Source organism: Oxyura jamaicensis, chromosome 3, assembly GCF_011077185.1.
Source record: "Oxyura jamaicensis isolate SHBP4307 breed ruddy duck chromosome 3, BPBGC_Ojam_1.0, whole genome shotgun sequence".
NCBI lineage: Eukaryota > Metazoa > Chordata > Aves > Anseriformes > Anatidae > Oxyura > Oxyura jamaicensis.
The window spans coordinates 48,817,923-48,831,120 of NC_048895.1; the positions used below are offsets into that span (position 1 = coordinate 48,817,923).

Below are 13,198 nucleotides of genomic sequence, written 5' to 3' on the forward strand. Positions count from 1 at the left end.
ATTTACCACAATATTTTGAGCCCTGCCCGTCAGCCAATTGCTCACCCATCGTATGATGTTTTTCTTTAGCTTTATGCTGGACATTTTGTCCAGTAGGATCCCGGGGGAGACTGTGTCAAAAGCTTTACTGAAATGCAAAAAGATCACTTCAGCTGGTTTCCCTTGATCGACTAGATGGGTGATCTTATAAAAGGAAAATAAATTTGTTAGGCAGGACCTACCCCTCATGAACACATGCTGGCTGGGACCAATGACTGCATTGTCCCCCAGGGGCGCTTCAATAACTTGAAGGATCATCTTCTCCATAATTTTACTAGGCACTGATGTAAGACTGACTGGCCTGTAGTTGCCAGGGTTATCTGTCTTCCCCCTCTTGAAAACTGGTACGACATTTGCTATCTTCCAGTCTAGTGGGACCTCTCCAGATTCCCAAGATCGTTGAAAAATAATTGAGGGAGATCATGCGATGATATCAGCCAGCTCTCTAAATGCCCTGGGATGAATCCCATCTGGACCCATGGACTTGTATGGATCCAGGTGGAGCAGCAAATCCCGCACACATTTGGGGTCGGCTGGGAGTTTATCATTCCTACCGTCATGGTCCTCCAGCTCAGGGCACCTGGGGTCCCGAATCCCATCATCAGCATTGAAGATGGAGGCAAAGAAGGCATTAAATGTCTCTGCTTTGCCTATGTCCTTATCTGTGAGGTGACCCTCTGCATCAAGTAGTGGACCTATGTCTTCTTTGGTCCACCTTTTTCTGTTCACATATTAAAAAAAAAAAAAACACTTTTTATTGTCTCCCACAGAGTTGGCCAGCTTCAGATCTAATTGGGCTTTAGCTGCATGAATTTTCTCTCCCTACAAATGCAAACAGCGTCCCTGCATTCCTTCTAAGTTGCCTGACCCTCCTTCCGGCAGCCATACACTTTCTTTTCCTGCCTAAGCTTCAGTAGAAGATCCCTGGTCAGCTAGGCCGGCCTGCTGCCCTGCCTGCTTGACTTGCAATATTTTGGGATTGCCTGACCTTGCGCTTTTAGGAGGCAGTGCTTAAAGACTGACCATCACTGATGGATGCCAGCGCCTTCAAAAGCCCAGGGTCCCAGGGGACCTTGCTAACTTGTTCCCTGAGCAGCCTGAAGTCTGCTCTCCCCATATCCAGGGCTGAGGTTTTGGTGGCAGTTTTCCTTCTGTCACCAAAAATTTTAAACTCAACCGCTTCATGGTCACTATGACCAAGACAGCCGCCAATTGCCATGTCCCCCACAACTCCCTCTCTGTTCTCCAGTAACAGATCTAGGAGGGCATCTTTCCTAGTTGGCTCCCTTAGCACCTGCACCAAGAAGCTATCATCGAGGTGCTTTAGGAACCTCCTGGACCTGCTCCAGGTCATTTGGTAATCCTAGCTGATGTCTGGCAAGCTGAAGTCCTCCGTAAGGACAAGCCTTTACCCTCTCACTGTAAATGTGTGTACCTGCATGGTGTGCTTATATAAAAGATCAGAGCTTGGTAAGAGAATAATAAGTGGGAGAGTGAAAAGTAGATAGAATCATAGAATATCCTGAGTTGGAAGGGACCTACAACAATCATAGAGTCCAACTCCTGGCTCCACACAGAACCACCCAAAAACCAGACCCTGTGTCTGAGAGCATTGTCCAAATGCTTCTTGAACTCTGGCATGCTCAGTGCTACAACCAGTTAGTTACCTGGGAAGCCTGTTCCAGTGCCCGTTCTTCACTGAGAGGGTGATCCTTTTCCTAATATCTTCCTGAACCTCCCAGCTCCATGCTGTTCCCTCGGGTCCTGTCACTGTCCCCAGAGAGGTGAGCTCAGCGCCTGCCCCTCCACTAACCTTGTGAGGAAGCTGCAGGCCAACACGAGGCCCTCAGCCTCCTCTGCTCTGAGCTGAACAAACCAAGGGGCCTCAGCTGCTCCTCACACATCTTGCCCTTTAGACCCTTCATCATCTTCATCTCTCTTTTTTGGACACTCTAATAGTTTTATGTCCTTCCTATATTGTGGTGCCCAAAACTGCACGCAGTACTTGAGGTGAGGCCAGATATTAGAAAATACTTTGCAATGACTGTGGTATCTATGTGGTTTGTACAGGTTAGCCTTTACATGAGAATTTTCAGTTTTAAGTCAGAATACTTTTGTCTTTTAAAGCAGTGCTATAATACTGTGACAGTTCAAGGGTTGTAATAGTGATGGAATTGCCATCTGTCTCTGAAGACATACATGTTTTGTTTTAGGTATAAATAATACAGATATTGCTGTTAACTACATTCTGCTTTTTGTACCTAAAAATTGTATCCTAATTCTCAACAGATAACAAAAGCAGATTTGGACCAGCGGCATCCTCAGCTTGATTCTGTTTTTACATTGGCTCAAAATTTGAAAAATAAAACTTCCAGTTCGGACATCAGAACAGTGATCACAGAAAAATGTAAGTTCCTCCACTCTGTGTTTGCAAATACAGTGTTTCTGTGACAGTAAAATAATCTTCATATCTTTCTACTAAGCTTTTGATTTTGATCCTAGTTGAAGTTGTCTTCCTTAAAACACCTGAAAACTTAGCTATTAAATAGCTTCAGTATAGCAGTCTACTGAAAATTCTTGGAAGAAGGATTGCTACTTTTTTTCTTGACAAGCATTTTATTTTTGAGGTATTAATGTAAATATGTTTGCTGGGATTTGAAAATATCTTATGAAAAACTTGGGTTACTTGACAGACAGATCCAGGGATAAAGGTTTTTTATTCCCTCATATAAAGGAGATAATAATGTGTTTATTTTTACTGAGCTATAATACACTAGACGGTTAGCAAAAAGGATGCGTATGTTGTCTTAAGAGACTAATGTTGGGCTGAGTGTTAGTAGAGCTTTTACGTCACTGGTATGTACTTTAAAAAAAACATACTGTGAAAATTTCTTTTACTGATACTTAACAGAAGGAAAACACAACTGACACAATTAGAAACCAAGGGACAGCATATTCTTGGAACTCCTAAGGCGTTGCCAGTTGCTAAGATTAGAGAATTCATGTAGCAGGAAATATCACAGAAGAAAAGAGAATCTGTGGAACAATGGAAGTATGTTATTTCCCCATCTTCTTTTCTCTGCAAAGTAATTTTCCTTTGCTACATTTACATGAATTTCTTTGGTGTCCATAGAGCTTGCTGAAGATAATAATGGGCTCACAAAGCCAACAGAGTTTCAGGTGGAAACTCAGGGGAGAATAGCAGCTGTTGTAGTCCAGTGGAGTCAATCAACAAGGGGAGATCTGGTCAGTTGCAAAACATTCTTGATTCTTCACAAAAGGTGAATGAGGAATAAAGCGACTGTATTTTAAAATCTTACGTTGTGCTCCCTGATAGTCATGGACATCCAAGATGGAAGCAGAGAAGCTGTGTATACTGCCATGAATGAAGCTTCCGATAGCTACTCCAGATGTGTGTGAAGATTTTGTTACCTGTTACGAAACATGAAAGAACTGAAGGTTTCTTTACGCTTGTAGAGGGTGATTCTGTTACAAGAGCTTAGTAGCAGTTTGCTTTTCTCTGAAGAAAAGTGAAGATCAGGATTGTTTTATGCACCTTATTTAAATGCTGAGGGAATATTCAAATTCTGTAAACTCCTATCAGTCTGCTATGTGTCATTAGATGAAACCTAACTACTCTAATATCTAGGAGCACAGACATAGAAAAGTTTCCTTCTCTGGAACTTCCTTCCCAAAAACCGCATAGTTATGGGGAATTAAAAGTAACATATAATCAGGAGTTATTTCCTACTTTGAAGCCACAGGCAGATCCTCGAGGCTACCAAGAATTTCAGTTTCTGTCCTGTTTTGGTGGAGAATGAAGAGGAGGGAAATATGTCAACAGTAGATAATTCCATTAGAACTCTGGGTGGATAAGAGTTTTAATCCAGGTAGAGACAGTGAGGTTAACCTGTTTATACATAAGCAAACATCTGTAACACAAATCAAGAAGTATTTATTCTTAAATAATAACATGGTAGAACTATCAAATGTGTACCCACTTCAACCAAGTTGCTATTGTAGACAGTTGTTTTTCAGGGATATTTTTCCTTCCAGCTTTGTGGGGGACAGCCTAAATGCTTAGAAGACTTTTCTCTACAGTTCATCGGCCAGCATGCATTGTTCTACCCTTTTTTTGACTCCTGCTGTTTTTGGTTTTGCTGTTTTGGTGAAATCAGTGATCTTTCCCAGCAGCTGAGAGTTTCCTTTGAACGTACTCTTTATCCAACACAGTAACATCTTTAATTAAAAAAATACATGTGTATGTGAGTGTGTATACATTTATTTGCTGTTGGGGTACTGAAGCTTTCTTCTGAGTTCTCATTCAGTTCACCATGACCCACATCATGCTTGAAAATTATAGTCACTTTGACAAAGGGGCTTCACGACCACAGTCTAAGAGCTCTGTGAGGATAAACAGAATATTGTTGAATGTATTGAATGTGTTTCTTAAAGAGATCTTCTCAGGCAGCTGTAATGACCTTGGATGTTTGCAAAAAGTTTTTAAAAAAATCTAAAAAATGTAAAGGGTAAAGTTCTCTTAAGTGGTTTATACAGTCCTTGGCATTTTTCCTTCATGGAGAGTTAAAGCAACTTCATGGAGGAATAAAGTGACCTGAGTATCAAGTACATAAGTCTTCTAGTAAAGTCAATTGACGTACTTACTGGTAGGATAATTACATTTGATACATTGTGCATTGCCTACCTGTTGCTGCTTAGAATACAAATGTTCCCAACCAAAAAACCCTAAGCTAGCTTTCTTTTGTTTGCTTTTTTTTACATTTGCTTTTTTTACTCTAGTGCAAGTGGCACGATGCATTGCTACTAACTGTCATGTCAGGTAATAGGGAAGACCTACTTCCACCTTTGTAGACTCTCGATACAATATTTTTTAGTGGTCTGTAGGTATTAAGAAAAAAAAAATAGGATGCTGTTCATTTCTTTCTGTCAGTTGGACTTCCTGCTGTCCCTGACACTATTTCTTTTTGTTCTAGGCTTTTGTCATGTTTTCTTTTCCACACTTTGTTTATTGAAGGTTAAAGCTTATTTATTGATTCTCTAATGCAACTCTGTTCATTGAGACAGGAACATGATACTTGAAGGAAATGGGGTGTGATCAATAGCTTCTCTGTTGTATAATCTGCATAAGCCTGTAAAAACCCGTGGTGGAATGAAAGTGCTTAAGTAGGCTGTTAGTAGAGTGTTCCTACATTAGCCTCTGTGCTGTAGTGCAGGGGCCACTAGACAACCTCCAACAAGCACACTGGTCAGTAAATTTTAGTTCACTTTGTATAAGCTATCCCGATCTAAACAAGATTTGTTTGTTTGTACTGGTTGAACTTGCGAGTGCACAAGGGTGACTTGCTGGCACAGCCCTCCCCCTGCCCTGGTGCTCCCTTGGGACCCTGCCGGTGGCATCTTTGCAGCTCAGCAGAACTGCTCCCCATGCTTTGTTTGTAAAATGTAAAATGTAATGCCTTTGAAGTCTTCTGGAAATAGTAGTTGTTACTTTTACACTGACCTGCTTAAACAAGAGGGAGCCAAACACCTGCATTTTCTGTTTGCTTGTGTGAAAGCGCAAATTGCACGGGGAACTAAAATACCGAATGTTGGAAGGACTGGACTTGACAACGAGCTACGTTACTGTCTTTAATCCTGAGAGTAGTTATGGCTACTCAGTTGGTTGCCTCAAGTTTTTGATTTTCTGTGTTGCTGCCTGCAGTGGAGAAGGTAAAGAACCAGTGGGACAATACCCAGCATGGCGTGGAGGTGCGGCAGCAGCAGCTGAAGTACATGCTGACGGACAGCATCCAGTGGGATGAGCAGAGGAAAGAAATGGAGCATCTCATGGAGCAGTGTGAGATCCGTCTGCGTATGCTCATGCAGGCCCCAAAAGAGGTGCTTGCCAAACAGATTGCAGATAACAAGGTAAGGCCATTCTACAGATGGTTTTTCTCCCCCCCCCCCCTCACCCCGTCAGACTCCTCTTTTTGAGCATGTGTTCTAAATTGTTTCTGTGTTTCTTTTTTTAATCAGACTTCCTGAGAATTGCTTTCTGGGAGGGGAACAGGTGGCATGTATGCATGGGTGTCTTTTTATAAGTGTAGTTGAAATGAGTACAGTATCACATCAAATAAATGATTTTTCACATTCACATTGGTGGAAGTTTAATTATACAACCAGAAAATGTAGCATGTATTATTCCATAGAAACCTATTAACAATTGTTTAGTAAATCTAAGAACGGACCAATTTATTTAAAATTGTTCTGAGTTTCACTTCTGATGGGTGCCAAGCATATTCAACTCCTTTTTTTTTTTTTTTTTCTCCCCACCTGAATCCCATACAATCTTTGCTACTTTTCATATCACAGCAAACCTGCTGTGATAAATCAATAACTCTGATGTCCTTTGTCCTGGTGGCTGTCTGAAAAAAGGCAGGCTGTAGGTGGCTTAGGATGAGAACTAAAGAGGGAGGGGGCTCTTACCTGTACAGTACTTGGAACAAACTTTACTAGACTTCTAAAATGTGTGTATGCGTACATGCATTCATGAAGCGACAATGTAGGGAGGGGTTTTCTATCCTTTGATGGTTCTAGCAAATACCATTTTTTTCTCATTTATTTGTGTTTTGGTTCATTGACAGTGACACTTACTCATCATTGACACTTATTATCTAATAGAATTTCTTTTTAAAGGGAACTGTATTCTAGAAAAAAAAAAGTACAGTTGTTATTTAAAAAAGGCAAAAAAAGAATTTTGTAATGATAAAATGCATAATATGAAAAATAATCTGATTTCAGTTTTGTTTGACGTCTGATTCTGGAATTGCTTTTTAGCTGTTAGTACAGGACTTGCACAGAGGCGACATCACGGTAGCTGCATTCAATGATCTTTCGAATAAACTTCTTCGGGAGTATCGTGATGATGACACAAGGAGGGTGAAGGAAACCACTGACCAAATGAACAATTGCTGGGTTAATCTGAACCAAAGGTAATTGCAAGGTTTCACTATACTTGTAGCTGTTCCTGTCTTAAATTTGTATCCTATGTGTATCACTTACACGTAATGCAGTCTCTTTTCTGTACACGTAACTTTACTGCAGCATTTAGCACTAATATGGTTATTTAATCAATCGTAGGGAAGCTGAATTTTGAACATGGAAATTCCAGTGGTTTTCCATGGAGGGCTTCTGTCTAATTCTCTGTTTAAACAAAACAAAACAAACAAACAAAAAAGTGGTGGTGTGGGGTTACCTTCTCTTATGTTTGGTCTCAGTTTTGCCTGTGGCTACTTTTTGCTGAAGGTCTTTGAGCAATTCTTCCCGTTCCTTAATGTTGTTATGCGCTATGTATTTGTAGGTAGTTGCTGTGCTTTCTTTTCATAAGGCAGTAACTGTTCAGCTCTGCCTTCTAATGCTTCCAGCTAATGTTCATTTTAGGCTTTTCATTTAATGGAAACTTCATGAACAGGACAGTGCTTTGGTTTTCTGAGTGTGATGTGCCTGACACTCTCATCTAGAAAACATTTAACTATAGGAACTGAGGCTTACATGAAACTTACTTCTTCTCATTCATCCTCTATTAAGACATATTTGCAAAGAAGTATTTTACTGAAAACGTGGTCCCATTTATTTTCCTATGCATAATCTTTTTATCTTTTTTTTTGTGTGTGTGTGTGCAAGGTAATCTAATTACCGCAAAAAATCTTTTTTATAAACATCTTTTAGACAATTAATATTAGGCTAAAGTCTGAGTCAGTGCCAGCACCTTTAAAGGACAATATGCCTTGTGGTTAGAGGAACAGGAGAGAATTGATCCTATGTATTTGGGAGTAGGGTAAATGACAACCAGAGTCTGTCCATATGCTTGTATATATGTGCCTGAAGAAGGGGAAACTGCCTTTGTAATGACATGTCAATTAAGTGAATAAGAGTCCTAGGTAATAAAGCCTCAGTAGTTGATATGTCCTGGGAAGTGAGGGGAGAAGAACTTTATAGTGGCAAGCAGTAGGTTTCACCAGCAATTAAGGAAGCAGAGTAGAATGTTTTGTTATCCTCCCTTGGAGGATAATGGCATTTTTGTAGTTTTCTGCTTTTGATGTCACAAGTTTTATACAACTAGTTTCCTGGTTATTTCCATCGAGAGATGAGATACAGTACAGACAAAAGCTTATATGGCTCAATCTGTGTGATAATTTGAGAGAGAATAAAAAAGTATGAATCTCTAATTGTTTTAAGATGTCTAACATAAGATTATCAAGTGACTAAAATGTTTCATAATTATTCAATTTGACGTGGACATCTTTTCATGGTTCTTAAAAAAAAAAAAAAAAAAAAAGCCAAGCAAACAAAAAAACCTTCTAGTACATGGTGGGGAAAGCTTTGGCATATGTCAAAACTTCCTTGGCTTTTTACTTTCTGAACTAGGTCATGGTGATGAGGTCATCTCCTGAAATGACCCTCTCTCTATGCCTCAGTAAATGAATAATATTTCAAAAAAAAAAAAAAAAAAAAAGCCATTAACTTCATCTGAATCTACTGTGAAGGCATCCGGGGATAGGGATGCAATTAGAAGGTGATGAGAAACAGCTCCTTGTTGGATTAGCAGAACCAATAGACTACAACTCTGTAATAGTCTCATTCAAATTCAAACTTTGCAGAGTTTTGGCGAGAGCTAGCATAAAACTATCTGCCTGTGTCAGAGCAGTTGACAAGAAAGAAGAGCTCCTAACTGGAAGCCTCTAATTATTTCTAAATCTGCTTAAAGTCTGGAATAGTAAGCAATTGCATTCTGTTGTGTGCAACTGAAGCTCGACTCTTATCACTGGGGCTACTTTTTTTTGCAGTCTGCAGCCTTAGGAGATGGGTATCTGCTTTTCTGCTTTGTTTTTTAAGTAGGGGCAGAACATCCAGGAGAAATTGGGAAGCCAATGGGTAGCCGGAGCATGGAGCTGCTCACCGAAACCCTGTGGAGCTGAGTAGAATTAAAAGGGGAGAATGTGCACTGAAAGCATGAATGGGAATGGGAATGAAGTTTTTTATCTCTGCCTTTAAAAGGCAATAAACAAAATTACTGGTGAGCCTTGAGCGCTGAGGATGGCTGCATGTGACAGGTGTTGGGAGAGACAGGGACTGGACCTGGAGCATAAGCATAGATCTGTATTTACAGTTTTAAAATGTTTTAATACTGTATGTTTACTGCGTGTTTTAATACTGTAAAATGTTTACAGTTTTAATGCTGTTTTAAAATGCCACTTGTGGCAATACCTGTATCTGGAGGCTGCAGAAGGTGTCCTTAGTAGCATTACCTGGGATAATCAGTCCTGAATAGCACTACAGAATTCTCCACCAACTTCCATTTTACATTTGAGGCTTTTGCTGGAATGAAATGAAAGTATTTTGGGTCTGCTCTGTAAAACTGTTGCTCACTTCTGCTATGTAGGTCCTCTTTAGAAGCTCCCATGTAATCTTAGGATGTTAATTGTAAATCTATTGACTTATGCTGCTGGAATGCATATTTAGTGTAAGGAATGATTTTCAGCTTTAATTCAAATATCATGACAGCACTGGGACTGTAATAAAAGGATTTTTTTTCCCTTTAATTGCAACCAAGCAGAAAGTTTGAGGAATTAAAACTTTGGACTGAAGATGACATTATTCAATGAATGTTATTAGCTACAAAGTTCAGGTTGTCTCAATTCCCATCCAGAACATCAGTAGTTAGACATAGAGATCTGGGTCACTTGCAGTGTTTCATCCTTCAGGGCTTTTCTCTTTCTTTGAAGGTCACCTTTATTATCAGTCTATTCTTCCTGTTGTCACTCCTGTTCTGACACCTTTGGCCTTAACCCCCTGCTAGGGAAGAAAATCCCTGCAGAGGGAGAGGGTTTTGAAGTCAGAGCTCATAAGTGCTTTCACTTTACATTTTTCTCACAGTTCCTTGGTGTGTTCTAATTTTTGAGCTGATGCTTGTTATTTTTTCTAGGCAATGTATTTATCAAATCTTTGGTCGTCCCTGGCGTGCTATTTCGTATTTTTCCTCCAGAGTTGGCAGAGCATGCCAAAGCTTCAGTTCAGGAATGAGAATGAAGACTTCTTGCCCTGCTACTCAGTTGCCAGTAGCCAGACTTCGGGAGGCATGCAGTCAGGAATGATACACAAAATCTCATTTTGAATAAAACAATTGTTAACAAGTGATGTAAGACCTAAGCTCCTAATGCTGAGGATGCGACTTATCTTACTGCAGGTAGTCTAGAAAATTCACTTGGTTATGCTAATATTTAGGAGCATAAGCCTGGCAGAACGGAGTTTGCATCAGATGTTCTTACTGCCCTTGAAGGAATATAACTTTTCCTTGCATCTGTGTTTTGTGATGTGCTGGAGTACCTCTTTGAAACTTCATCCTGAATGGCACCAAACTTCTGCAGTTTTTTTTTTTTTAATAATATTTTAACTAGTGTTGAATTTCAGGATTCTAAACATAGTGATTCTGTCATACTGCTGAGCAGGACTGTTTCCCCACAGTGTGGCAAGGAGGAAAGAAAGCTTCGGGAAACTAGGAGGAAGCAGAATACACCCATGTTTGATGGGCCTTTCTGGAGAAAGGTTTTCACCTAATGCAAAAATATCAAACAATGAGTGTTTGGGCCTTGTCTTGCTTGAAACGTTTCACTTTACCCTTGAAATCTGACAACATGATTGGTGTTTGATGTGGAAATAAAATCAGACTTCCTGCTTAGACGGCAGCAGTATTCTCGGTTGTAGCCCTGGTTGGGATCTCTGTACATGGTGCTGGTGGGACAGGTTGTTTCTTTTGTCCTTACTGTGGGAGAAGGGATGCTGCAGAGTAACTGCCTCAAATGGGTGAAATTCAGCTTGTCACACTTCAAGAAACTTTGTTAATCAGAGCTTCTAAAATTGCTGACTATTGCAGAGTGTCATTTCAATGACAAGGAAACAGTTCTGTTATTCAGCCATACAATCTGACCTTTTTTTAGGAGATCTGTTGAAGTTGCTTGCCAATAATTCATGGGTTTTGAACAAATTCCTTGGATCTGGAAAAAATCCTGTAAAAACAACAACAAAAAATCAGTGTTTGTAGAACTGGAGATCTTTTGGATAAGTTAAAAATTTGGACAACATTCTGTCAGTCTTTTATTTAAGCATGTTCTGTATGGGCTGACTGTTACGAGGGTAATGTATTACTCTGAGTCATAGTGTCAAAAGTCATGCCTTTTAGCGGAGAGAACTAGGTATTTGGCTTTTCACCCTTCAGCACTTTAACTCTTGCAGAAGACACTACTTGAGGGGCATGTTTCTGCTCACCATAGAAGAAAATTCCCCCAAGCCCTCAGTGTTTCTACTCCACGTGATTTTTGTTGATGAGGAAAAGCATTTGTACTTTTTCATGCATGCAATAAATTCTACTGGTTGGGGTAGCATAAGCCTGTGATGATAATGCTCAAAAAGGAGATCATTTCTTCCACATGCATTCTTTCAAAATGCTCTGAATTACAAAACAAGTTCAAAACATCTGTTTGTAGTCATAATGATCAGAGTGGTATAAAATAAAATGAACGGATGTATAAATAATAATAAAATAAGCTGCTGCAGATGTATAGCTTCTTTACAAGGAGAAGTTTCAGGTTATCTTTTAGTAGTTTCATTTTGATGTGTATGATACTGGGGGAACATCTGACGCCTGTTGTCTTGTTTTCAGAGCTGTTGATAGGCAGAATTTCTTGGAGACAGAGCTGAAGATGTTGCAGGCCTCACACAAGGATCTGGAAAGCCTCCTCAAGTGGCTTCAAGAGGCAGAGACGACAGTTAATGTTCTCGCAGATGCATCCCAGCGTGAGAACACTGCTCAGGACAGTGCCTGCGTAAGGGAACTCAGAAAGCAGATGCAGGTGAGAAACTAAATAACGTTGCTGTTATTTGTGCTTTTCCTTAATGGCAAGTGTTATAAAGGAAAACTAGTTTCACCTACTGGAGAGGGGAACCTAGCCTATTGGAAGGTTTTTGAAACTAGTATCTTAGAAGTCAAGTGTGTGAAGGAAGCAGATTTTTTTCTCTAAGGTTTGAAATGCTTATTTTGAGAACATTTGTGGCACTCAGGGCTCGTAAATGTCCTTGGATGGTGACTATTCAGGAAGTGTGGGAGGGAGAAGGTATAGGAGGGAGAGAAAGGAGATGGGTTCAGCCTTCATTAAGGGTACAATGTATTGAGGGAAAACAGGAACAAAAAGTGGAGACCTGACAGCTTTTCTTAAAAATATTGTATATGGACCTGTGTTGGGAAAAAAAAGAGCATCACAGTATTTTGTGCTTCTTTGAAGCATGAATTTCTGTTGTACTGTCTACCTGATATGAACGCTGTGTCATCTCTCTCCTGAATGTTTTAATATTTTTTTTTTCTTCAATTAGTTTTCCTTATTTAGCATAGTTATTTTGGCATGCACAAAACGGGGAGGCTAGACCAGCTATGAAATCCCATGCTCTGGGTTTGGAGTAATGTATTCTGTCATGGAGTTTGAACAGTTCATAATGGAAAAAAAAAAACACACACACACCTGCTTCTATTAGTAGTGCTCTTAATGCTCTCTGAGCATGCCTACATTGAAATCAAGTGAAACAAGACAGTTTAAAGTATCTTCTAGCAAACTGCTCACTGTAATCATAAAGAAGAGAATGGTATATTCTGGAGGCTTGTGTCTGTGGAAGATGACATGCCAGTCATCACTGTTTATATGATTATGGTCAGTCAGGGAACTTGTCTGTAGAGCTGTCTCTCTGCCACCAAGATAAAGCTGTTATTTTGCAATTTACTGTTGGCTATATACAGCTGTGAAGTACCCTGCTCATGGAAGATTGTTCACTCTCCTTCGTTGTGCTGCAGTCTGGTTAAAATTGCCGGAGTAGTTTCATGTGAGGAGAGTAGTGTTGGACAAGACTGCCTGCTGTGCGAGCAGGTCCATAACCAGCTCTTGATCTGTACCCCTTGTCCTGGCTTGTAGCCACTGGCAGGTTACAAGGCAGATCCAGGTGCTTGGACATGGCCTCCCCTTCTTCAGCATCCTCCTAGCTGATATTATCTGCCTTTGTCTGTGACTGTATGCTTCTTTTCACCGTGCAGATGCAGTATACTCACTTAACTTAC

The 13,198-nt window shown here is 40.1% G+C and overlaps 1 protein-coding gene across 4 annotated transcripts in view; it reads left to right on the plus strand.

Annotated features, from left to right (window-relative positions):
- UTRN (utrophin) overlaps positions 1–13,198 on the plus strand; it is a 344,112-nt gene that overhangs the window by 114,975 nt on the left and 215,939 nt on the right. For all 4 annotated transcript variants that reach the window (XR_004749455.1, XM_035321865.1, XM_035321866.1 and 1 more), the window contains 4 exons: positions 2,329–2,446; positions 5,762–5,967; positions 6,877–7,031; positions 11,759–11,948. Coding sequence is in view for 3 of the 4 variants with exons in the window: in XM_035321865.1 (XP_035177756.1) it covers positions 2,329–2,446; positions 5,762–5,967; positions 6,877–7,031; positions 11,759–11,948 (669 nt within the window). In the remaining variant the exon portion in view is untranslated. The remainder of the gene's footprint in view (positions 1–2,328; positions 2,447–5,761; positions 5,968–6,876; positions 7,032–11,758; positions 11,949–13,198) is intronic.